Genomic DNA, 25,384 nt, shown 5'->3' with positions numbered 1-25,384 from the left:
GGCTTTCTACTCCCGTAAAGATTTACACCCTCGGAAACCCTATACAGGGTCGCTATGGGTCGGAACCGACTCGATGGCACATAACAACAACAACAACAACACTAATAATGCTCATTTACATAACAAAGAAAAATGTTCCCAAAGACAGTTATAACTACAGGTATGCAACAGATTGGGTCAGGTACACCTTAGTCCTTAAACTGACTAAGGACTGATTAAGTGTTCTCTTGAACACTTTAAAGAGGTCTTGTGGAGCAATACATCATTTGATTTCTTGATTGATGCTTCCATGGATGAAACCAGACTAGGAAGAAGGAAAGACGGACTGCTTCCAGATATTTAGTCACTGAAAACCTTATTTTATAGCAGTGGGACAGTACCAGCATCAGAACATTGAAATATTGTCAGATTTTGTGCCAGAAGGTAAGCCCCTCAGGTTGGAAGGCACTCAAAATACAAAAGTTACCTCCTCAATATAGAGTTGATCATGATGACATTAATGGAGTAAAGCTTTCAGAACCTTCATTTGCTGATGAGTCACAACTCAAAATGAAAAGAAACAGCTGTAAACATTCATTAATTATCAGAGCATGGAATGAACAAAGTGTGAACCTAGGAAAATTGGAAATTGTCAAAGATGAAATGGAAGGCATTAACATAGATATTTAGGCATAAGTGAACTGAAGTGGACTGGTATTGACTATTTTGAATCTGACAATCACATGGTTTACTATGGCAGGAATGACAAGTTGAAAAGAAATGACATTGCATTCATCATCAAAAAGAACATATCAAGATTTGTACTGATGTACAACTCTATCTGTGATAGGAAAATAATCTATAAAGGAAGACCAGTTAATAACATTATTATTCAAATTTATGTACCCACCACTAAAGCCAGTGATGGCGAAGTTGAAGCATCTACCAACTTCTTCAGTCTGAAATTGATCAAATATGCAATCAAGACATAATGATAATTACTGGTGATTGGAATGTAAAGAGGATGGATCAGTTGGAAAATATAGCCTTGGTGATAGAAATGATTATGGAGATCACATGATAGAATTCTGCAAACGGATGACTTCTTCATTGCAAATATCTTTTTAAACAACATAAAAGACGACTGTACCCATGAGCCTCACTAGATGGAACATATAGAAATCAAATGGAAAGAGATGGTGGAAAAGCTCCATAGCATCAGCCAAAAGAAGCCAGGGACAGATTGTGGAACAAACCATCAATTGCTCATATGCAAGTTCAAGTTGAAGCTAAATAAAATTAAAACAAGTTCACAAGAGTCAAAACATGATCTTGAACATATCCCACTTGAATTTAGAGATTATCAGAAAAACAGATTTGATGCATTAGACACTAAAGACCAAAGACCAAAAGCATTGTGGCATGACATCAAGAATATCATACAGGAAGAAAGCAAAAGGTCATTAAGAAAATAGGAAAGAAGGAAAAGATCAAAATAGACACCAGAAGAGACTTTGAAACTTGCTTTCCAGAATAGAGACGCTAAAGCAAATGGAAGCAATGAGGCGGTAAAGGAGGACTCACTGGGGACACGTTCTTTTTGCTTTTGCTAAGTGCAGTTCTGTTGGTTCCGACTTACGGTGACCCTGCATAGCATCTCCATTAATGGCTCTTCAGAAACCCTAAACAGGGTTGCTATAAATCGGAAAAGACTCAACATCACTTAATACAATACCAAGTTGTACCCAGTTGATTCTTCATGTGGTAATGAAGACTTGAACTGCTAACTGAAAGGTTAGCATTGAACTGCTTAACTGAAAGGTTGGTGGTTCAAACCCACCTTGGAAACCCTGTATAGGGTTTCTGTGAGTCAGAACTGATTCAACTAACAACAAATGTCCCCAGTGTTTTGATTATCTGCCTGTATGTCCCATTCCAAGTTTCAAGATACCATTGCTTCCCAATCAATGTCCTCATTCCAAGTTCAGAATTCAGCTGATGTTGCAATTATTCCGCTCTCTCAATAAGACTCTGGGTTTGGTTTTTCAGTAATATCAGCTCTGCTATTACAAGAAATGAGGCTTTCTTTCAGGGCACAAGTGGAAACTTTGAGGTCTTTTGTGTGGCACTTAAGCTGTGACTCTAAAGCCCTGAACTTATCTCTTTCCTTTACTACTTGGTCTATTGTTAGTAGGACTCACCAACCAGCTTCTGTATACTTCTTTTCCTGACAAAATTGTAGTAAAGTATAAAGTATCAAACAGATGATCACACAGAGCCTGGCTTCTCTCCAATACATGATCTATTTTGCATATTAATATTGCCACCTGACACCATGAATTAACAGCCCCCTCACCCCCTTTACTAGTGGAAGCAGAGTTATCAGTGCCGTTAAAATGAGTTAGACTTGAGAACCAATTTAGAAAACACATCCTTAAAATTAGATTTCTCTAGAGTCACCCCCAGTACAAAATGCCTTAGGCTGGGTTCTCTAGTGAAGAAAACCAGTGAAGTTTGTTCAAGTCTTCATTGCCACATGAAGACTCCACTGGGTATGTATGTGTATGCTGCTGTTATGTGCCATAAAGTCACTTCTTACACATAGCAACCCTTTATAGGGTTTCCTAGGAGTGACTGGTGAGATTGAACTGCCAATCTTGTGGTTCAAACCAACTTTAAAGTCCAGTGCATTAACCTGCTGCACCACACCAGGAGTCCACTTGTGTATATCTTAAGTGAGGTTATATTAAGAAAATGGCTCACACCATTGCAGAGCTGGGTAAGTCATGCTGGAAGCTTCTGATTCCCATAGCTGCAGAGATGGGGAATCCAAAATCAGCAGGTCAGATGACAGGCAGGTAAGTTAGGCAGGTAAGATGGCAGACTGCTGGTGACTCCCAGGAGCAGCAGGTAATAGAGGTTGGATGATGGGCCAGATGCTGGATTCAGACCCAGCCAAAAAACAAGCAAGCTTTGCTGCATGTCCAATATACTGGTAGCAGGTCACATACACTGAAGGAAACTTCCTTTTAATTGATTGGCTACATGTATCAGTAGACACATCATAAAGTTGATTCCATTCCATTAGATCTTGTCATGAGGAAATACTAAGTCTTAACTGCCAAATCTCTGAGACTCCTGGCCCAACCAAGTTGACAAAAAACTTTATCACATCTTGATAGAGCTTCACAGTATATTTTTCTGGAATTGAAGGTTTGTAGCAAACTCGTGTCAAGCATCTTTAGACAACATTTGTTCAACAGCTGGTGTTCATTTGGTGTCTCTATGTTCCATTTTGGTCATTCTCATATTTTAAATGTTTACATTCTGCTATTATTCACTTCATAGACTAGTCTAGTGTCAATACAACTTTTAAAGGTCCTGGGAAACATAATGTGTAGAATTTGCTTAACTGTTGTATTCACTTCATTCAGGTGTTCTGGAACGCATCTGCAATATCTTCAAGGTATGTTTATATACGCATTTTCAAGGATCATCTACAGACTTAGTTCCAAGTCTGAACTCAGCCTATGACAACACTACTTACTCATCTCTGAAATGAAGGGGAAAGACATTTTTTTAAAAAAAATTAGGCAGAAGAGGCCTTCCAAAAGATCATGGAGAAATTCCATTATCTTCCTTCTATTTTTCCATGAACTTTTTGACACCTCCTCATATTACATGTATTTCACACCTCTGTTGTATGAGTCTGGGTGAATGCGTCTAGGTGGCAGAGGGATGGCAGGGGAGGAAAGGAGACAGTCACAAAGGGAGAAGGGGTGACAGAGAAACTATGTCACAGAGAGGGGAGGGAAATGGCCCAGAGAGATACAAAGTCTGGGGACACGTCCAGATCTAAGAAGAGAGTCAGGGTGTGTCCATGCCCACACCACCCTCTCTTTGGCTGATATTTCTGTGTCTCGTCTCGATAAAGACTAGATAGGGGGCTGCTGTACGACTGTTGTGTCTCCCCCACCCATTCCCCCAATCGATACTTCTCTCCAGCTCTTCCTGACAGGTACACTTGGACTGAAGACCGGGAATCTTGTGTGTTCCTGTCAGTCACCACTGCCATGAGGTGTTGTCTGGTCTTCACTCTCCTGGGTATGACTGGTGAGTGGAGGCTTGTTCCACCAAGGATTCTACCAAGGTTGGACTTGGAAGGGTGCTATCCTGAAATAGCCTCTACTAAAAAGATAGGAAAGGAGCTCTGGTAGCGTTGTGGTTACGAATTGGGCTGTGAACCATAAGGTCAGCAGTTCAAAACTACTAGCTATTCCATGGGAGAAAGATGAGGCTTTCTGCTTCCATAAAGATTTACAGCCTCAGAAACCCTGTACAGGGTCGCTATGAGTTGGAACTGACTCCATGGCACATCACCATCACCAAAAAGATAGGAGGACTACTTGTGTTGCACTGTAGGATCAGCGCTTGATTTTGAACCACAGCATCAGCAATTCAAACCCACCAGCTGCTCTTCAGAAACCCTATACAGGGCCACTATGAGTTGAAACCAACTCAATGACACTTAACAATAACACAAAGAGATAGGAGGTGGAGGACACTGAAATGTTAATGGGCTCATTGTTTAAGAAGCACTGAGCTTTTGTCTATGGGAATGGGAAATTTGGCAATAGATATTGGTGGCTGATGACACTGGCCTCGCTGAAATGTACACACATGGAAAATGTTGAAACGGCAAATGTTGTGTTTCCTGTATTTTTGTTCTTGTTAAGTGGCATCAGGTCAGTTCTGACTCATAGTGACCTTGTATAGTGGATTTGAACCACCAACCTTATAGTTAGCAATCGAGTGCTGATCCTACAACAAATTGACTTAAAAACAATCAAAAACTGTTCTCTGTTCTTTGCTCAGAATTGTGCCTACAAAGGCACTCTCCATGTCCAACTGCTGTGAGTAGTCAGGATTCACGCTCTAGACATGTCCCTGCTCATTGAAGCCCTCCCAACCCCAGAGCATGTGGCTCCTAGAATCCCAATTTTCCTGGAAGCTATCCTTTCCTCTCTCTGGGTACATGGTGATGGTGAGTGGATGATCAGGAAGTCTGGACGGCTCAGGGCCCTTAAACAAGCTTTCCTATTCCTTCAACTGCCAAAGTCAGGCTATGTTTTATTCTATTTTATCCCCAAACCCCACATTTTGAAGAACTGGTATTAGATGACCATATCTTTAGAATAATCATTCACTCTATCATGCACAATACTGCCAATAAGAGATTCTCATCAGCTGAGATAGACCTATGAGTTAGTGTTCTAACACTTCAGTGCAATTCCACTTCCAACAGGGAGGCATTGGGTCCATTTCCTTCAGACAGATAGCTCAGGAAGAAGCCCTGTAAGAGCAGCAATTGTGGGGGTGGTTGATATCCAAAAGGTTGGAGGTTCCAATCTATCCAGAGACTTCCTGGGGAAAAGACGTGGGTATCTGCTTTTCAGAAGACTAATGTCAAGAATAAGGAACTCTGGAAGCATAATGGTTATGAATTGGGCTGTGAACCACAAGGTCAGCAGTTTGAAACTACCAGCTGCTCCACAGGAGAAAGATGAGGTGTTCTGTTCCTGTAAAGATTTACAGCCTTGGAAACCCTGTACAGGGTCGCTATGAGTCGGAACCGACTCCACGGCACAGGCCAAGCCAAGCTAACGTCAAGAATACTCAATCGAACAGTTCTACTCTGCACACATGGGGCCTCTATGAATCAGAATTGACTCGTAGGAAACAGTTTTTATATGACATCCATGATTCTCTTGGGAGTCCTAACATGGAGCTGTAGGATTAGCACTAGACCACAGGGTCAATTTGAACTGCAAGGTCAGCAGTTTAAACTCATCAGTTGCTCCTTGGAAACGCTGTACAGGATCACTATGAGACAGAACTGACTCAATTGCATTAACAGCAACAATATATATCTTAATACTTACAAACATCCAAGGGTCAGTATAGGGTTTCTGAGGAGCAGCTGGCAGGTTCATGGTCCAGTGCTGATCTTATAGTATCACACCAGGAGTCCAGTATTAAAGAGTGAAAAATAGAGTCTACCATTAACCTTAGGAGCTCTGGTAGCATTGTGATTACGAGTCAAGCTGCTAACCTCAAGGTTAGCAGTTAGAAACTATCAGCCATTCCACAGGAGTTTTCTGCTCCCATAAAGATTTACAGCCTCAGAAACCCTATGCAGGGTTGCTATGAGTTGGAACCAACTCCACGCACACCACCACCACCACCATTAACCTTGAAGATGTTAAATCAAAAAATCAAACCCATATTCCTACCCATAACACCCCTGAAGGAGGACGGAATACAAGTTTTGGAAACTGCTCTGACATTTCTCTCTCTCTCTCCCTGTGACCTATTCTCCAGTAATAATTCTGGCATATGGTTTTCAAGATGAGAAGGTGAAGTTACCACAAAATTTCGTGATTCCTTATATGGCTTACTTGCAGTCCATCCCTGAGCCCTGTGTAGGATGTCTCATTCATCCTGAGTGGGTGCTAACGGCAGCTCACTGCCCCTTACCGTAAGTACCTCTTTGCTTTGGAATATGGGAGGGACCTGTTCTAACAGAAATAGTCATCTCAACAGAGTTATTATTTTTAATCACATTTTATTGTGTTTTTAATAAAGCAGCACTTGACTTTCCCACTCACCAATTTCTGTACAGAATGCACAATGGCATGGGTTCTGTTCTTCAAGATGGATGATCATTCTCCTTGCTCTTGGGCTGCTAGTTTGGACTTCCCAGCAGGCTTTTCATGGCATCCTAAAGGAACTAGAAGTCCCAGGAAGGAAGAGGAGTTTCCCAGTGGGCAAGCAGCGCTGATGGGGTGTTGAGAGATGATCACTAGAAAGTGTCAGGGGGGTCTCTCACTGAGAGTAAATCCCACCCATTTATTTAATAAATGTTTACTGAACATTTTCAAAATGCCAGGACTGGGACTGTTTAAAGTACTGAGAAAGTAATGCAGTTAGGGAGGGAGCAAGACAGAAAGAAGCTTTTTCTCATGAAGCTTATATTCAAGTGGAAGAAATAAGACGTCCCCCTCCCCCCAAAAAAAGAATGAAAAAATGAAATAAAAAGGATTATAAACTATAAAGAAGACGTGCAGAAGGGAGGATGGTGATGCTTTTTCTCATGTACTCTGGACATATTATCAGGAAGAAGCAGCACCAGGAGAAGGACATTATGATTGGTAGGGAAGTTGTTGTCATTGTTAAGTGCCACCCAGTTGGTTATGATTCCTAGGGACTCTTTATAGAGTTTCCAACTGCACCAACCTTGCAGTTCAAACCGACCTTGCAGTCCAGCGCATTAACCTGCAGCGCCACACTAAGACTCCTGGTAGGGTAGAAGGCTGGTAAAAAAGAGGACGACCTTCAATGAGGGGAATTGACTCAGTGGCTGAAATACTAGACTCAAACATTGATGGTGAGAATGAAGCAGAATCTGGCAATGTGTTGTTATGTTGTGTGAGTACATGGGGGCACTGTGACTATTAGAGCTAACTTAATGGATCTAACAACAACAGCAACCTATAACGTGCAGTAAGCACTGGACCACAAAGTTGTTTTGAACTGCAAGGTCAGCCCTTCAAACTCACCAGCTGCTCCTTGGCATCTCTAGATAGGGTCACCATGAGTCATAATGACTTGATGACACTTAACAACAACAACTTTCGTTGGGGTGACTGGATCAGGCCTTCTGAATAAGAGATGCCCCAGGGAAAGAGACAGGAAGTCTAAGGAAGGGGCACATTTCAGGAAAAGATACAATATGTGTTTAGACTCTGAATGAGTAAAAATATCTAGGTATATGGCCAACAGTTGGCTGAAGGTAGTGAGTAGGGAGGTACACACAAGATGAGCTTGAGAAGTTCTGCAGAGTCATTTCATTCCGGAAACCAAAGGGCAAGGCAACTCTGGCAAGTTATTAGCTCCCTTGCAAATCCCAGTGTCTCTGTTGTGTGTGGTAAGTATTTGTGATTGGTACTTGTCTTAATGTCATAGGCTGCTGTAATAAAGTACCATAAACTGATTGACTTAAACTACTAGAAATGGATTCTTCCCCAGTTATGGAGGCTAGAAGTTCTCCATCAGAATGTTAACTGGATGCTGTGTTCTCTGTCTACTCTGTTGGAAGATTCTTCATAGTCTCTCCTGGCTTCTTATGGCTCCAGGAGGTTCTGGGCTTGCAGCGGCTGCTGCATCACTACAATTTCTGTCTCTATCTTCATATGGCATCTTTCCTATGAGTCTCACTCTGTGTCTCTTCTCCTCTTTTATCTTGGATGGAATTAGGACACACTCCTCTCCAATATGACTTCATGTTAACTGAGAACATCTTCAGAAACCCTATTTCCAATCCAGGTTGTATTGACAGGTTCTGGGCATTAGGACTTCCACCTTTCTCTTTTGAGGGACACAATCTTGGGTTTTTATATTCATTGCATCATGTACAACAATCCTGCAAATTACTGTTATTATTACTTTAAAGACAGGGGCAGATACTAGGCTTCTGAGGTCTAAAAGATACAGTTAGATGATTAGAGAAGGTGATCTGTGACATTTCTCAATTCTGACTTTATGTGACCTTGTTCTTTCCAATCCTTCTTCCTCCTGAAGCAAGAAAATCAGACTGGGAGTGTCTCAACCCAGCAACCCGACTAGACAAGAGCAGAAGCGGGAGCACTCAATGGCCATCCCCTACCCTGATTTCAACCCACAGTCTCTGAGGCATGACCTGATGCTGATCAAGCTGTCCAAACCTGCTGCCATCAACAACCATGTGGGGACCATAGCCATAGCCTTCGAGCCCTTGTCCTTCAATGAGTCCTGTTTTATTCCCACTTGGACCTGGAACAACTATCAAAATTGTAAATGATAACTCTGTGGGTTTAGTCCTGAGGGTGCTGGAGCTGGGGAACATATGGAGGGACCTCCTGGAAGGAAATAGTTGTGAGAGATAATGTTCTTGACCATAGAGCAGTTACTACCAAGGCTGGAACAAAGAGCTGAAATCCAAAGAAACAGAAATAATGCGGTCATGTGATGCCAAACTATTGCCATCAAGTGGACCCTGATTCAGTGACCCTGTAGGACAGAGTAGAGCTGCCCCAGAGCATTGCCAAGGCTGTCAATCTTTATGGGAACAGACTCCCACTTTTTTTCATGTGAAGCAGCTGGTGAGTTCCAACCTCTGACCTTTGAGTGAGCAGCCGAGCAACTACCACTGGGTCATCAGGGTTCATTAGTTGTGTGACACTCAAAAACAAAACAACCAAGTAGGCAGTGGTGCCATATCTCAAAAAACATTCAATACCAGAGTGTAGAACTTCAGGGACAATCCTCCAGGATTGTTGTATGTAGGTAACAGGGTTGGCCCTGAGAGCGCACATGGAAAGGTAATGGGCTCATTTGTCTTCTCTCCACAGTCAGCGATCCTGACGTCTTGTCATGGATCAACCAGCACTCCTTGAGCTTTAGTGAATGCCAGGAGACACTCCTCGAAAAACACACAAAGAACATCATGTGTGTGGGACGGCCTCAGATGGTCTCAACTAAGGTCAAGGTACTGTCCTACCTGCACACAGGATGATGGCATGAGGAGGAGAAGGGGTTACAGGAAACCAAATGACACTTGTCTTGTTGTTATTAAGTTTTTAAGTGTCGTCAAGTCAGTTCTGACCCATAGAGACCCTGTGTAGGGTTTTCAAGGAGTGGGTGTGAGCTTGAACAGCCGACCTTGTGGTTCAAACTGACTTTGCAGTCCAGCGCATTAACCCACAGCTCTGCACGAGGACCCACAACTGCCATAACATAAATATTGCAAGTGTGTCAGGGGGGTGCTTTCACAAGCAAAACATACATACATTTTCCCCCATTTAAGTAGAAGCCTTTCCTCCTCTGTCAGCTCTGGAGGAATTGTCCTTGTCTCTCTAGCTTCTGTACCTTGGTGATCCATATATGACCTGGCATCTACTTCCCCCATTTCAACTCACATCTCTATGCCTCATCTACTGGTTTTACAACTCAAAGGCTACAGCCTCATCAACAGAACAAACAAAGCCTTATTCTCAAATGGGTATCTAGTCACAGGTAGAAGGCTTAGGACTTGCAGCACATATTTTGGGGGACATAATGTAGTCCATAACAACACTCATCCAAAGAGTGATTAATCCCCCATTCAGAGCAGGAGAGACCTGGCACAGCATCTGTACTTTCTCCTCTTTCTTGCACTCAGGTTAAGTAGAGCTTGAAGTGAGACCCAACTAGACATGGAGAAATGTTGTCACTTCTCAAGAAGAATGACTATATCCCTTAGCTGCCTCTCTGATACTGCAAGCAGCCACTAATGTTCCTTGAGACTAAAGCCCCTTTACCTCTGGTTCCCTCTTTGGCAGGAAGTTTCAGCAGCTCCAGCCATCTGCGGTGGGCGGCTGCATGGAATCCTATCCTGGAAGACGGGCAGCATCACTCTGGGAAGTGAAGGGTTCTTCACAGAAGTACATCACTATGCAAGATGGATCTTGAAAATCATGAATACCCATTGAGGTCCCTCATCTTTCTAGCCTCCTCCTGGGTGTAGCCTCCTCTTGATTCTATCTGGGAGGTCTTCATCTTTCTTATTCTTGAACAGAGTCTAGAAAGAAAACACTTAATAAAAGAGTCACTAAGAATGCATGACATGATGCCCACTCTTTTTATGATGGAATCAGAGAGAACGATGAGGCATCTAACAATAGTCCCACTTCGTTCAATGACTACTACACCACCAGCTCATTGGTAGGCACCACATATGCTGGGGATTCTCGAGGGAATAAGATGTGGTCTTGGCCATCAGTGAGCCAGTGACAGCACTTGTGGCCATTGCTATAATGGAGAGGAGCACTAAGGAACATCAGAACATTGAACAAGTTGTTGGGGCCAGGAGAGTCAGAAATGGTGCCCCAAAGGCAGAGAAATTAAGGGAGGTCATTGTAAACCTAAGGGTACAGCTTACAAAACAGTGGAGGAACATACAAGTGTGCAGTGTGTGCTGAAAAAGATACGTAGTTGAGTAATATTGTAGGGTAGAAAGTAAATTGTTGAGGAAGAGAGAGAATGTGGTTAGAGATGATTCTATACAGATAGATTATGGCTAACTCCTGAATGGTCTTCCCTACTTGATAAAAGAAATTGAGATGTTACCTTGTGAGCATTAACAACCTAAACAACTGCCATTGAGTGGTTTCTGACTTGAAGTGATCAGTAGGACAGAGTAGAGCTGCTCCACATGATTTCCAAGGACGTATATCTTGACACCAGGAATTGATGGAATACAAATTGAAATCTTTCAAGAAAGTGAGGCGGCACAGGAGGCACTCACTCATCTCTGCCAAGAAATTTGGAAGACAACTATATGGCCAACTGATTGGAAGATATCCATATTTGTGCCCATTCCAAAGAGAGGTGGCCAAATGGAATGCAGAAATCATCAGACAATCTCTTTGATATCCCATGCGAGTAAAGTTTCACTAAAGGTAATACAGAAACGGCTGCAAGTATATATTGACAGAAAATTTCCAGAGGTTCAAGCCATATTCAGAAGACACCGTGGAATGAGTGATATCATTGCTGATGTCCAATGGATCTTGGCTGAAAGCAGAGAATATCAGAAAGATGTTTACCTGTGCTTTATTGACTACGCAAAGGCTTTTTTGATTGTGTGGATCATGACAAGCTATGGACAACATTGTGAAGTATGAGTATTCCAGAACACTTAATTGTGCTCGTGAGGAATCTGTACCTGGACCAAAAGGAAGTTGTTTGAACAGAACATGGGAACACTGAATATTTTAAAATTAAAAAAGGTGTGTGACAAGGTTGTATTCTTTCACCATACTTATTCAACCTGTATGCTGAGCAAATAATTTGAGAATCTGGGTTATATGAAGAAAATCGTGGCATCAGGATTGGAGGAAGACTCATTAACAACCTGCAATATGCAGATGATACAACCTTACTTGCTGAAAGTAAAGAGGACTTAAAACATTTACTGATCTTCATCAAAGAGCACAGCCTTCGGTATGGATTATATCTCAATGTCAAGAAAACAAAAATCCTCACCACTGGACCAATAAACAACATTCTCATCAATGGAGAAAAGATTGAAGTTGTCAAGGACTTCATTCTTCTTGGATCAACTATCAACACTCACAGAAGCAGCAGTCAAGAAATCAAACGATGTATTGCATTAGGCAAATCTGCGGCACAGGAACTTTTTAAAGTGTTGAAGAGCAGAGATGTCAGCTTGAGGACTAAGGTGCACCTGGCCCAAGCCATGGTATTTTCAGTAACCTCATATGCATGCGAAAGCTGGACAATGAACAAAGAAGACCATAGAAGAATTGATGCTTTTGAGTTATGGTGTTGGAGGAGAATACTAAAAGTGCCATGGCTGCCCATAGAACCAACAGATCACTTTTGGAAGAAGTGCAGCCAGAGTGCTTCTTGGAGGCAAAGATGGACAAACTTCACCTCTCATACTTTGGACATATTGTCAGGAGGAACCAGTCGCTGGAGAAGGATATCATGTTTGGTAAGGTGGAGGGTCAGAGAGAAAAAAAGAAGACCCCCAGTGAGATGGATTGGCCACATACAACACCAATGGACTCAACAGTAGTGAGGTTGGCCCAGGATCGGGCAGTGTTTCTTTCTGCTGTGCATAAGGTCGCGATGGATCAGCACTGACTCGATGGCACCTAAAAATAACAACAAAATCTTGACAGGAGCAGATTCCTGCATGTTTCTCGGGCAGAGTGATTAGTGAGTTCCAACCACCAGCCTTCTGGTTAGCAGTCAAGCACTTTCACCACTGTGCTACAGGAGAATCATCAATACCTCTATGACAGAGACTACCACAGTTTCTGAATTGAGAAAAGATACTAAAAGGAATTCTTCCTGCATGACCCAAAAGGTGACCGGACTTGACTTCTAACCTAAAGGTTGAAGGTTCAAGTCCACCCAGAGATACCACAGACGAAAAAGTTGGCTATATGCTTCAGAAAACATCAATCACTGAAAACCCTGTGAAACTCAATTCTACTCTGAGGAACATGGGATCACAATGAATCGGAACTGATGTGACGGCAGCTGGAGGAAGTAGATTCTGCATGGTTGAGATGTATTAAGTGTGAAAAAAAAAAAAAAAAGGAAATGAGAGGAGCCCAGGGCAACGCTCAGTTTTCTGATTTGGAGACTAGGTAGAGAGTGTTTTAAATGCCACCCGAGGAGGATCAGTGCTTCAATACAAACATGGAAGCAGAGGCAGAAGGAAGGAGACTTGGAACAGGTTGTGTTTGGGATCCTTGAGACATGGAGGTCATCTCTAGGAGGTAGCGTGAGACAAAGACGTGGAGCTAAGATGATGACTGGGCAGCACTGGCTGACTGGCAGTCCTAGTTCATAGGGTCACTGCAAGCTGAGGCAAGGCTCCTTGATACTGGGAAAGCTCTGGAGAAGGCTCAGCCTACCCCTAGCCACACACACACGCTGGCATGATGCGTGGTACCCAAGACCGGTTGGCCAACCATCTAAACACAAAAACAGAGTCCAGAGGATTTTACTGACCCCCAAAGTGTGGGGCCATGGTAACACACAGGGAAAAGACTTTGTAAGGTGGGATGGTCTATTCAAAACTTTCAGAAAAACAGAGAGGGCCAATGAGAAGAGGATAGAAATGATGTCACAGGAGAGAGAGACACTGTAATGAGTAAAACATCCTGAGGTTCCACCCTGAACGATCAGACCATGTGTCTATTGAGACCATGGAGCCTCTATGGAGGGAGTTCTTGGGCATCAATCTGTCCTAGGCATTAGCATATTCCTTCCCCCACTAAAGCAAATATTGGGGCTGGGATTGGTCTGAGTATCACAGCTTGTTCTGACACATACAATCATTTCTGCTTTCGTATTGGTGAAGCATTTGACTGTGAACTGAGAGGTTGGTAGTTGGAGTCTAACCAGAGGCACTGAAAATCATGGAGCAGCAGGTCTACTTGAACACACCAGGCTCTCCATGAATCAGAATCCACTTGCTGGCAATGGCTTTGGGATTGTTTACTTTTTCCTGTGGTCTTTGGCCTCATCCAAATGACAAGTCCCTCTGTTGGTCTGTCTTCTCTGGCAGTCATATTCCCATAGTTTTCTCTCTGTTTCTGTCTGTTATTCACCCACCTACTGCTCTGGCCTTGCCCTCTATGTCCTGCTCATTGATTGAGTCTTGTACAGGTTCAACTACATTCTCTCAGCCCTCATGGAGACCGTCTCAGTCTCCTGCTTTACCTGATCCTTGGTTCTCCCTGGCACCAGTGGGCTTCCCATACCTCTTCTAATTCCCAGACAACATGGGCATGAAGGTGGATGCAGGCACCAGACTGAGGTCAGCATAGTCTGATGGCACTTCCAGGCTAGGACATTGCCACCATCATGTCACAGCTGACTGCCACCCAAACCCCAAGCCCTGTGCTTCCCACCCCCCTTTTCCTTTTATCACACTTGTTTTGAAAACAAAAACCTTGAACAAACCCTACAACTTATCTCCCCTGATGCTTTCTATACCCAGCTGTAAGTGCAAATGGAGAAGTACCAAAAACTGGCGGCACTAAGATTCAGTTCTGATCTCAGTTAAGGCCCACACCACACCCTCATGCACAGTCCTATCCTTCTTCAGCATCTGGCTTCTCCTACCCTTTCAAAGAGAAAATAGGGATAAAAAGGCTCCAAATCAATCATTTTCTTCTGCCTCTTCCACCTCCAAATGATCTTCATCATCACCTGCCTTCTCAAAGGGTCCTCTCCCTTCTGCTCATGGCTAATCCCTGCTATATACATGCTAAGAGATACCATCAGGGTCTCGTGTGAACAACTGGTCCTTCCTTCTATATTAACATTTCCTTTCACTCTGCCTGCAAACATCCTCAAGTAACATGTCTGCTATGGATTGATCTGTGTCCCCTCAAAACAGGTGTGTTGACATCCTAAAACCCTGGCCCTTTCTGAGTGGCTCCATAAAAAGGAAATCAGATATGAAAGAATGCACATAAGATGGAATGCCAGGGACAACATCTAGAAGCAGGGAAGTAATACCAAGTAACCAAGTAACCAAGGATTTCAGCAGCCACTGGTAACTAGGAGAGAGGACCATAGAAGGACTCATTCTAATTTGGACTTTCCAGAATGCTCTGTCAATGTAGCCATTTCTGTATTACTTTTAGCAAAATTTTACTCGCTTGAGATATCAAAGAGATTGTCCGATGATTTCCGCATTCCGTTGGGTCACCTTTCTTTGGAATGGGCACAAATATGGATCTCTTCCAATCAGTCGGCCAGATAGTAGTCTTCCAAATTTCTTGGCAGAGATGAGTGAGAGCCTCTTGTGCCGCCTCACTTTCTTGAAAGATTTCAATTTTTATTCCATCAATTCCTGTTGCCTTGTTCTTTGCCAATTCCTTCAATGCTTGCTGAAAGTGAAGAGGACTTGAAACATTTACTGATGAAGATCAAAGAGCACAGCCTTCAGTATGGATTGCATCTCAATGTCAAGAAAACAAAAATCCTCACCACTGGACCAATAAACAACATTCCTATCAATGGAAAAAAGATTGAAGTTGTCAAGGACTTTATTCTTCTTGGATCAACTATCAACATTAACAGAAGCAGCAGTCAAGAGATCAGACGACGTATTGCATTAGGCAAATCTGCTGCACAGGAACTTTTTATAAAGTGTTGAAGAACAAAGATGCCAGCTTGAGGACTAAGGTAGCCTGACCCAAGCCATGGTATTTTCAATAATCTCATATGGATGCGAAAGCTGGACAGTGAATAAGGAAGATCATAGAAGAATTGATGCCTTTGAGTTGTGGTGTTGGAGAAGAATATTAAAAGTGCCATGGGCTGCCAAAAGAACCAATAAATCTGTTTTGGAAGAAGTGCAGCCAGAGTGCTCCTTGGAGGCCAAGATGGATAATCTTCGTCTCTTATACTTTGGACATATTGTAAGAAGGGAACAGTCGCTGGAGAAGGATATCATGCTTGGTAAGATGGAGGGTCAGAGAAAAAGAAGAAGACCCCCAACGAGATGGACTGGCCAGGTGACATCATTGATGGACTCAAGTGTGGTAGCGGTAGTGAGGTTGGCCCAGGATCGGACATTGTTTCATTCTGCTGTGCATGGGGTCGCTATGAGTTGGTTCCGACTCGATGGCACCTGACAACTACAATAACAGAATGCTCAGAACATTAATGTTTACTCTTTAAAGTCATTCACTCTGTGACATTTTGCTACCTACTACTACTAATTCCAAAAAACCCTATGAGCGCCATTCTACTCTGAGGACCAGGGAGTCACTGCCATGAATTGGAACCAATGTGATGGGAACTAGTTGGTTTTGGTTAAGGAAGTAGATTCTGCAAGGTTGAGATGTATTAACTGAAAAAAGGAAAATAAATGAGAGAAATTTGCAGTAATGCCCTGGTTACTGATTTGAGCATCAGAAAGATGGTGTTTTTTAATGCCAACATAAGGAAGACCAGTGCTTCGATGCTGGAAGACTGAGAAAATAGAACTAGAGAAACAATGAAAATCCCAATGTTCTTCCTAACCTTGAATCATTTTCCCCTTCGTTTTGTGACAAACTTCTTCCCATATTCTAAGATCCAGGTGTTACTTTTAGGAACTCATTTTTTACACACCATGCCAACTGAAGAGGTGTCTTTAAAACTCTTGCTCAATGGCACACCTTGGGTTTTAGCTCTGAATAATCTCTATTGTAACTGCCTGTTTATTTCATTCATTCCCACCAGTCTCTAAGCTCCCTGAAGACTGAAATGGCGTGATTAAGTTTAGGTATATAAACATTAAACCCAGAGCCGAGCACAAGTTAGCCACATAACATACACTTGTACTACTAATTGGTTTATTGGTTGGTTAAGTTGGTTGGCTGGCTGGTTGGGTTGAATGGTTTGGTTGGATGGTTGGTTTATTAGTCAGTCAATAAGCTGGTCTGTTGGTCAGTTAGCTGGCTGGTTGGGTTGAATGAGAAGACTTCATTCAGGCAGAGGGAGAAAGGTCAACTCAGATGACCAGGCAGTGTTTCTAGTGGAGATAAGTGTCCGTGTCACAAAAATGGGGACTAGCATCACACAGACAGGAGGGGTCAGTATCCCCCATGTGGCCCAGTGAAAGGCCTGCTTTCAGAGTTTGATGAAAAGGAAGCCAGAGAGGAAGGGCTCTGGATAACATGAGCATTCACTTCTCCAGGTTAGGTAATCTCTTCGTTGAAGAATGAGGGCTAAACTCTGAATTCCAGAACCATTTGTTCCAGATCAGACCAAGTCATCTGACCTAGGCTCTGGTCCCTTGGACACTTGGTGCCATCCCTACTGACCTTATAAACATGCCTTCTGGAGCTGTGTCCTTCCACTGAGAGGGTTCTTATACTTCCTCTCAATCCCAGGACCCTTTATTTCTCTACATACTTATGCCATTCCATCCTTCCTGATTCTGAAAACCTGAGCTGAATCTCATCCCTTGGAAGGTTTTGGACACCATGATGAAGTTCACTCTCTTCTGGACTCTCATGAACCTGCCAGGTGAGTGCCCATGCATTCTTCTTTATATATACCAAAGAGAAATCCTGAAAAAAATGAGAACGCAAAGTTCCAGACTTCAGGTGCAGGACTGCCTCTCCATCCATCTTCACTACCTTCTCAGATGTCCATCTACAATAGGACCGATGTTGGGGAGGAAGGAGCATGAGTAGTGGGAGCAGGGATTGGGAGCAGGATTTCAAAGGCATGTCTACCCTGAGCATGGCTTCAGGGTCTCAGGCAGAAACTCTGGTATCATCCATAAACACTCTGTACACTTCATATTTGGAAAATCTTGTTGGTTCTATCTTCTAAACATGTTCCAAACCTAAGCATTCCTCAGCATCCCCACTGCTTACCTGGTACCATCAAGGTGGCTCTGAAAGATACTTACCCGTCAGGAAAGACTAGCCCTTTCCCCAAAGGCTTTCTCATGCTGCCATCCTTAGAGTAGACTGTTGCATCTTCCTGCCATAGAGTGATTGGGAGCTTCTAACTGCTGACCTTTCAGTTAGCAGGTAAGCACTTAGCCGTTGTAATACCGTGGATCCTTCCTTGCTTACTGTTGTTAGGGACAGTCAAGTTGGTTCTGACTCACAGTGATCCTAAACCCTGCCTGGTCTTGAGCCATCTTCACAATTGTTGTGTTTGAGCCATTGTTGCTTCCACAGTGCCACTTCATCCTGTTAGGTGTCTTCCTCTTTTTCGTTGACCCTCCACTTTACTAAGCGTGATGAACTTCTCCAGGGACTGATCCTACTTAACAACACACGTCCAAATAACAAGAGATGAAGTCTCATCACCCTCGCTACTGAGGTGCATTCCGGCTGTACTTCTTCCAAGACAAATTTGTTCTCCTTGACAGTTCATGGTATTTTCAGTGTTCTCTAATATAATTCAGATGCATTGATTCTTCTCCAGTCTCCATTATTCATTGTCTAATTTTCAAATGCATATAAGACGATTGATTAAAAATACCATGGCTTGTATCAGGTGCACCTTAGTCTTCAAACTAACATCTTTGTACTTTAACAATTTCAAAGGTCTTTTGCAGCAGATTTGCATTTTCCTATATCTGTCTCTCTTCCCAGCTACATTGGCCTTCAATCCTAATTACAGAAAGGAACTCATTTCTCCTCCCTACTTGGCCTACCTGAAGTCAGATTACCTACCCTGTTCAGGAGCCTTGGTCCACCCACTCTGGGTCATCACATCAGCTCATTGCAACCTACCGTGAGTGACAGACCTCACAGCCACTCTAATCTTGAGGTTCACAGGTTGGGCACAGACCTTTGGCTGGGACCACATCCCAGTAGAATGAGGTTAGGGTGGCCTTTTGGGGATGGTAAGTGATAGAGATACAAATCCACAGGGAGGAGTTGAGAAAGGCCCATAAGGAAGGGCAAGTCATCTCTGTTAAGATCTCTTATGAACATCCATATTTTTCCAGGAAGCTTAGGGTGGTCTTAGGGGCTTCAAACCCAGGAGACCTCAATGAACGCTACCTGCAAGTGGTTGGGTATGAGAAGATGATCCACCACCCATACTTCACAGTCAATTCCATTGAGTATGACCTCATGCTGATCAAACTGAAAAGAGAGGTTCATCTCAATGACTATGTGCAGCTGGTAAACCTGCCCCACCGGGATGTTCCTGATAACGCTGTGTGCACTGTCTCTACCTGGGCCTACAATCTGTGTGATACCTGTGAGTACTGTCAAGATGGAACCTTTTCTCTCAGGGTAGGTGTGCTTCTATACCTTCTCCTCTCAGTCTGTGTGGCTCTCCTCTAACCTCTTCATTCATTCTCATTGCCTCCTGTCCTTACCCTGACTCTTACCAAGAGAGACCTCCAGACTCTCTCTGTTTCTATCATCTTAACTTCCAAACACTGTGGATGTGGAGTTAGTGGAAAGAAGACCTTTGCATGTTATTCTTAATTCATGATGTTATAGTATCCCTTTATTTTTGGAGTTAACTCTGAAATTGGGCAAAGCACTAAATCTGATATGTGCAAACTATTTCAGGCAGTAAAATAGCACAAGATCCAGAAATATCACGAAATAAACATGAGCGCATTAAACATAAGAGAAGCCCATAGTAGTGTGCTAACTCAGACTTTACTTACACAAGATTGTAATAAAGATACATAGGCAAAAGTTTAAGGAAAATATTTCTGAAAGAAGCAATTTCATGGATATATTCTTCGCATTAACTCATTTCTGCAGAAAACTGACCAAAGACTGCTACTATTTTTCAGTCTGTTAACGTTTTCTACACATGCATTATCGAAATAGAAATAAATAGTTAAAAGTTTATGGAAAATATTTCTAAAAGAAGCACTTTAAATTGATATATTCTACACATTAATTCACTTCTTAAAAAAACTGACCAAAGATCACTTAAAACACACACACACACAACAAACAAACAAACAAAAAAACCCAGGAAGTCTTCTGCATATTACTTGAAACTGCTGACTTAAATGTTCTTCTGCCAAAGACTTCTTCTAGATGTCATGTTTTGAATTCCATGAAAAAACTTTGAACTAAGATAGCTTTCTTTCTGAGTTTTACATGTCTGCCTGCTAACCCATCCTTAAATCTTCATGTAAACACAAATCAAATGTTTGTCATCATTAATCAAGAATGTGGTCAGCACAGGGAAAGGGGGATGTGTTACCTACAACACATCCATGGTATAGTCCCAGTTTATTTAATATACTCAAAGTTACTCATGAATAAAATAACATTAAACATTCTTCATGTGAGACTGTGAACCATGACATAGGCCCATATGGAGAATTTTTAATATAACTTTATTCATGAGTAACTTTGAGTATATTCAATAAACACTATGTAGTAGACCCCACTGTATGGAAAGGAGGTTCATATTAAACAAGTCCCTCAGACCAGGCTCATCCATCCTTACTGAGCTCCTGTTTATAAAAGCCAGAAAGCTGCGCAAAGCTCCTGAGGATCCGGCAGAGACACCAACCTCCTTTAATGCTCATAGTAAGTGCCCTCAGGTCCTAGGGAACATTTACTTGAATATATCAAGAAAAATGGACATTGAGCATCCACTGAGAGTCAACTTGATTTTAAGAAAGAGTCAAATGTTCCTCTGGTAAACAGGACACTTGATTTAATCTGATGATGCTATTTCAGTTTTTTTTATTTTTTGTTTTTTTTTAAAAAAGATACAAATACTTAAAAAATAAAACTTATTTTGACTGGGCTCATGGAACAGTTCAGGGGCATTTTCTGCAGAGATGACCACAATGCTATTCAGTGATGAAATGCTGGAAAACAGAGCATCTCAATGGTTTTACTTTCTTGACTGGATACATGCATTTGATTTCAGTTGAGGAAAGACAACATAGTCAGCCTCTATATGATTTGAAAATAAAGACATTGAAACTAAGCACACCTCCATTTGGAAAAACAAAATTTTAAAGCAAGGTACTTCTTTGTTTGAAGAAGATCCCCCAGCAAGGACACCTACCATATGTATAAATGTGATGCTGGTCTTGGTTTTTTGGGGGCTACAGATTTGAAAAACTTTGTTATGCACCTGCTCAGCCCACAGGACTTGTAGACCATTAATTTGAAGGATTCATAAAGTCATTCTGAATCAGGAATAAACTCAACAATGAAAGCATTTTAAAGGGAAGATACTGAATTAAGAGACAGGAAACTCCTAGTGTTGCCAATTGTTAGCTGTATGGTTTTAAACACATAGCTTATTTGAGCAATAAGATATATATATAATTTCCCTGAAAAATAAGAAGTGACTCACAGCAACTCTATATAGGGTTTCTGAGGAGTGACTGGTGGATTTGAACCACTGACTTTGCAGTTAGCGCTTCAGTGCTTATCCTACAGAGTCACACCATGATGTACGCTATTGGTGGTGGTGGTAAGTGCAGTTGAGTTGGTTCTGCCTCACAGCAACCCTGTATAGGGTTTCTAAGAAGCAGCTGGTGGGTTTGAACCTTTCAGTTAGCAGTCAAGTGCTTATACTACAGTGCCACACCAGGACTCCCTATGTAAGCTGCTGGTGTTGCTAAGTGTCATTGAGTAAGCTCTGACTCATAGCAACCTTGTATAAGGCTTCTGAGGAGCAGCTGGTGGGTTTGAACCACTGACCTTTAGGTTAATAGTCCAGGGCTAACCCTAAAATGCCATGCCAGGACTCCCTATATAGTCTAGAAATCTCTCAGTCCCTTCAAACCCTAAAAGTCCAGTCTCGTAGGGCACTCTTCAAATGTCTAAGCTTCTAAAACTTTTTAAGGCAACCCGTTTCATTTCGTCATAGGGATGTCTCCCATTTACACAGAACTTTCATAAGGAGTTAGTGTTAATCTGATGATCTCTTCTACCCCTGTGCCCTGGATGCTCATTTCCCAGGTGTTTGATGTCTCTCCTTCCCTACCCGGGAAAGAGAAATAGATTGAGAAGGAAAAATGTAGGCTTGGTATCTCCACCTTAGGGAAACTCAGAGAGTCCTGGTTTGACCATTCTCTTTCTTGTAGACAACGACCCCAACTCAATGCAGAAGGTAAACATCACTGTGGTCCCCAAGACACAGTGCCAGGACACCTATAGGAGCTACCCCATCCGAGAGAGCATGCTATGCCTGGGCATCGTGCCTGGAAGGCGGCTGCCCTGCAAGGTACTGCACTCAGATTCCCCACCTTATCCTCTGTATCTCTTGTCATACAGAACCACAACCAAGTGTTCTCTTTCCCTGCAGGAGGTCACAGCTGCCCCAGCCGTCTGCAATGGGACGCTCCATGGAATTCTGGCTTTCGCAGATGGATGTGTGTTGAGAGCAGATGTTGGTATCTATACCAGAATCTTTACCTACATGTCCTGGATTCAAAATATAATCCAAAACAACTGAGCCATCATGGTGGGAGTTCTGGGTCACATGACCCAGAATGGACAAAATTAAATCTAAATGGCCTCCTTGGGTGTCTGGCTTTTACTGACTAAGGTGTTGACTGGGCTCTGATTTGTACATACCTGTGATGGGATTAAGAAGTCTTATTGGTGTAGGGGGTTGAGCATTGGGCTGCTAACGCTGAGGTTGGCAGTTCAAACCCATCAGTCACTCCATGAGAGAAAATTGAAGCTCTCTGCTCATGTAAAGATTTATGGTCTCAGAAATCCGATATATGGTCACTCTGAGTTGGAATGGGCTGGATGATAATGGGTAGGTGCTGAGATTAAGAAACCCTGGTAATACAGTGGGTTAAGAATTGAGCTACTGAATGCAAGTTCAGCAGTTCAAAGCCACCAGCCATTCCATAGGAGACAGATGAGGCTGTCTGCTCCCATAAAGATTTATAGTCTTGGATTGTAAGGGTTGGAAATGTAAAGGTAGACGTTTTGTAGCAAGGAGGGGAGTGATTAACTTTTCAGTCTAGGAGCGGAGGTCCCTGGGCCCATCAAGGGAGAAGAGCGGAGAGCGGGACCCTACCCAGAGAAGCAGTGATGCCTGAGATGGAGGCAGAGATGATGACATGGAGAGATGGAGCAGCTGGGGACTTTAGACCCAGAGAAGGAGAGGGACTGTGTGCTAATGACCGGTGTGTGGTGGGGGTGGCAGGCTTGTAGGGTATACCCTTTGGTTGGTTGATGAAGAATGGAGGGGATTGTAACTATGGCAATGAAATGATATACCATAGGATGAATGTAAAACTAGTGTTCTCCCGTGTAAACTATCGCATAATTCACAATAAAACATTAAAATTTTTAAAAAAGATTTACAGTCTTGGAAACACCAAGGCGCATTCTACTCTGTACTACATGAGTCAGGATTGACTTGGCAGTGGGTTTTAGGTTTGAGGTCTGGGATAGTTCCTGGTAACTTTTCATTCCTTTTGATGAAGATGACAAATCCAATGCCTCTTAGAGAACAATGTTTATGCAGTGGGTATTGAGTTCTTTTTGACAAATCCGTCATTGATGTTGACTTTGTGAAAAAAAAAAAAAGCCCAACTATATTGCACTGAACTAGACAGCCAGTCGAGTGGCAAGTTTCATGTGCCTACCGGGCAGAGGGAGACTGGCAGGGAATGGCGGAAGTGGAAATACTGGTCAGGGGAGCTTGCTTCAGGCTGGAGATTGGGTGAAATGTTGCCCTCGTTTGTTCTCCCTTGTGCATCTCCCAACACCAGACAGAGATACAGGCCATTGATTTTGCAGGATTCTTGGTAGGGACTTGAACTGCCAGAGATTAATACAAAAGTGCACTGGAGCTTATAACACAGCAGACAGACAAACAGGAGACGCAGGACAAGACTTCCTGATACATACTAGTGTTGAATCTAAGTCTTCAAATCTTTTGTGAGGGAATTCACATATCTTAGTGCAACCAAGGGAGGCTGGTAGACTGAGACACTTGCCTTCATAAGCTTCAAATGCAAGTCACCCAGACACTGAGAGTTGGTAAGCTCTGCCTACTGTATGACCTCAGCCTCAGCTGCTTTATCTGAATGATGGAGCCGCCAGCAGAAACTGTCTCAGGAGTAAATGGGTATACACATGGAAGTCCTTGGAACAGAGTTTGGTCCAGACTAGGAGCTCCGTAAGAGCGTGTTTCTGTGTTGTTAACATTCATGGATTCCACAGTAGGTTTTCATCTCTCTTTCGTGTCCTATCACTTAACAACCAACTGAGATTAAAAGCACAAGTTCTCATAACACTTTACCACTGATAAGGGGTCTCATTCGTTCAGGAAGCAGAGAAAACAGTGAGCTGGAAAAGAAGATTTAAGGATCCAATTTCTGCCATCTCCCCAACAGTAGGGAGACGCCGAGTGGTTAAGCACCCCAACATCCCATTTCCTGAACTGCATGCAATGTCTGAGTTGAGGCTGCATTCCCAGGGCACGGTCTGCTGAGTTACGGGCAGTTCATGATGTAGGACAGGACCCCCAACCCCAACAACACTCCTGGCAACAAACCAAGGCATAGCAATGGTTTGGCTTGCTGGGAGACTGCACCTCCAGGTTCAGGTTCACCTGGGTGCACCCCTCTCTCTCCAGACACATTGTTCCAGAGGGAAAGAGGAAGGATGCCTGCGAGGTACTGGAAAAGCCACACATGCTGAATACCAGGGTAGACTATGTGCCCTGTCCTGGACTGAGGGACAAGGCTGGGAGAGAGAAAGGAGAAGAGAGAGAAAAAACAAGCAGTCAGTGGGAGGAGGAGGGCCAAGACAAGACCCAGAGCTGCTGTCCTGGCTTGTCCCTGTGGACTTAGCCTGTTCCCTGAGGGAGCCAGCAGAACAGGGGACCCTGACCTATCTCAGGTTACAAGGTCGCCATCCTGTCTCCACCTGCCCTCACTCACCTAATCCCCAGGAGAGATTGGGATCAGAGTGTCTCTTGTTGTCCCTCCCGTCCCTCAAGGTCAGATGTCCCTGTCCCCAGGCTCTGCCTTCACCTCCTCTCTGGGCAGGTTCCCCTTCCTGTGCCCAGTTTACCTGGCTCCCTCCCTTCTCCAACCCACCACACCCCTTTACTACTCCAGTACTCCTAGCAGCAGCAAACAGCCTTCAGCGGGTTCAGTGGGTTCAGAAGAATCTGGGATCTGCAAGCTACCCAGATGGTATATTCGTACTACCCCATGGGCCATCTCAGGGTGCACGTCCTAACTCTTCTTTCAGGGTATCCTCACCACCCATGGAGGAATGGCAGGTGGGGATCAGATGAGGTGACATCTGTCCTGGTCAGCTGTAGCAAGAAGGAG

At 43.2% G+C, this 25,384-nt stretch overlaps 2 protein-coding genes across 2 annotated transcripts; both read left to right on the top strand.

The window, feature by feature from the left end:
* The first annotated feature begins 6,407 nt into the window (after positions 1 to 6,407).
* Positions 6,408 to 10,547, top strand: LOC102832725 (probable inactive serine protease 58-like). The gene is made up of 4 exons (XM_006861183.1): positions 6,408 to 6,517; positions 8,620 to 8,870; positions 9,429 to 9,565; positions 10,398 to 10,547. The coding sequence occupies exons 1-4, from the start codon at positions 6,429 to 6,431 to the stop codon at positions 10,545 to 10,547; spliced, it is 627 nt and encodes a 208-aa protein (XP_006861245.1). The 5' UTR covers positions 6,408 to 6,428.
* Positions 10,548 to 17,585: 7,038 nt separating this feature from the next.
* LOC102840818 (serine protease 58-like) lies at positions 17,586 to 22,530 on the top strand. The gene is made up of 5 exons (XM_006861263.1): positions 17,586 to 17,628; positions 18,717 to 18,858; positions 19,076 to 19,332; positions 22,160 to 22,299; positions 22,381 to 22,530. Exons 1-5 carry the CDS (start codon positions 17,586 to 17,588, stop codon positions 22,528 to 22,530), a joined length of 732 nt encoding a protein of 243 aa, XP_006861325.1.
* The last annotated feature ends 2,854 nt before the right edge of the window (positions 22,531 to 25,384 follow it).

The sequence above is a fragment of the Chrysochloris asiatica genome, unplaced genomic scaffold (genome assembly GCF_000296735.1).
Source record: "Chrysochloris asiatica unplaced genomic scaffold, ChrAsi1.0 scaffold00041, whole genome shotgun sequence".
In the NCBI taxonomy this organism is placed as follows: domain Eukaryota; kingdom Metazoa; phylum Chordata; class Mammalia; order Afrosoricida; family Chrysochloridae; genus Chrysochloris; species Chrysochloris asiatica.
Note: the sequence above shows the minus strand (reverse complement) of the source record. Positions and strands in the feature narration are given on the sequence as shown.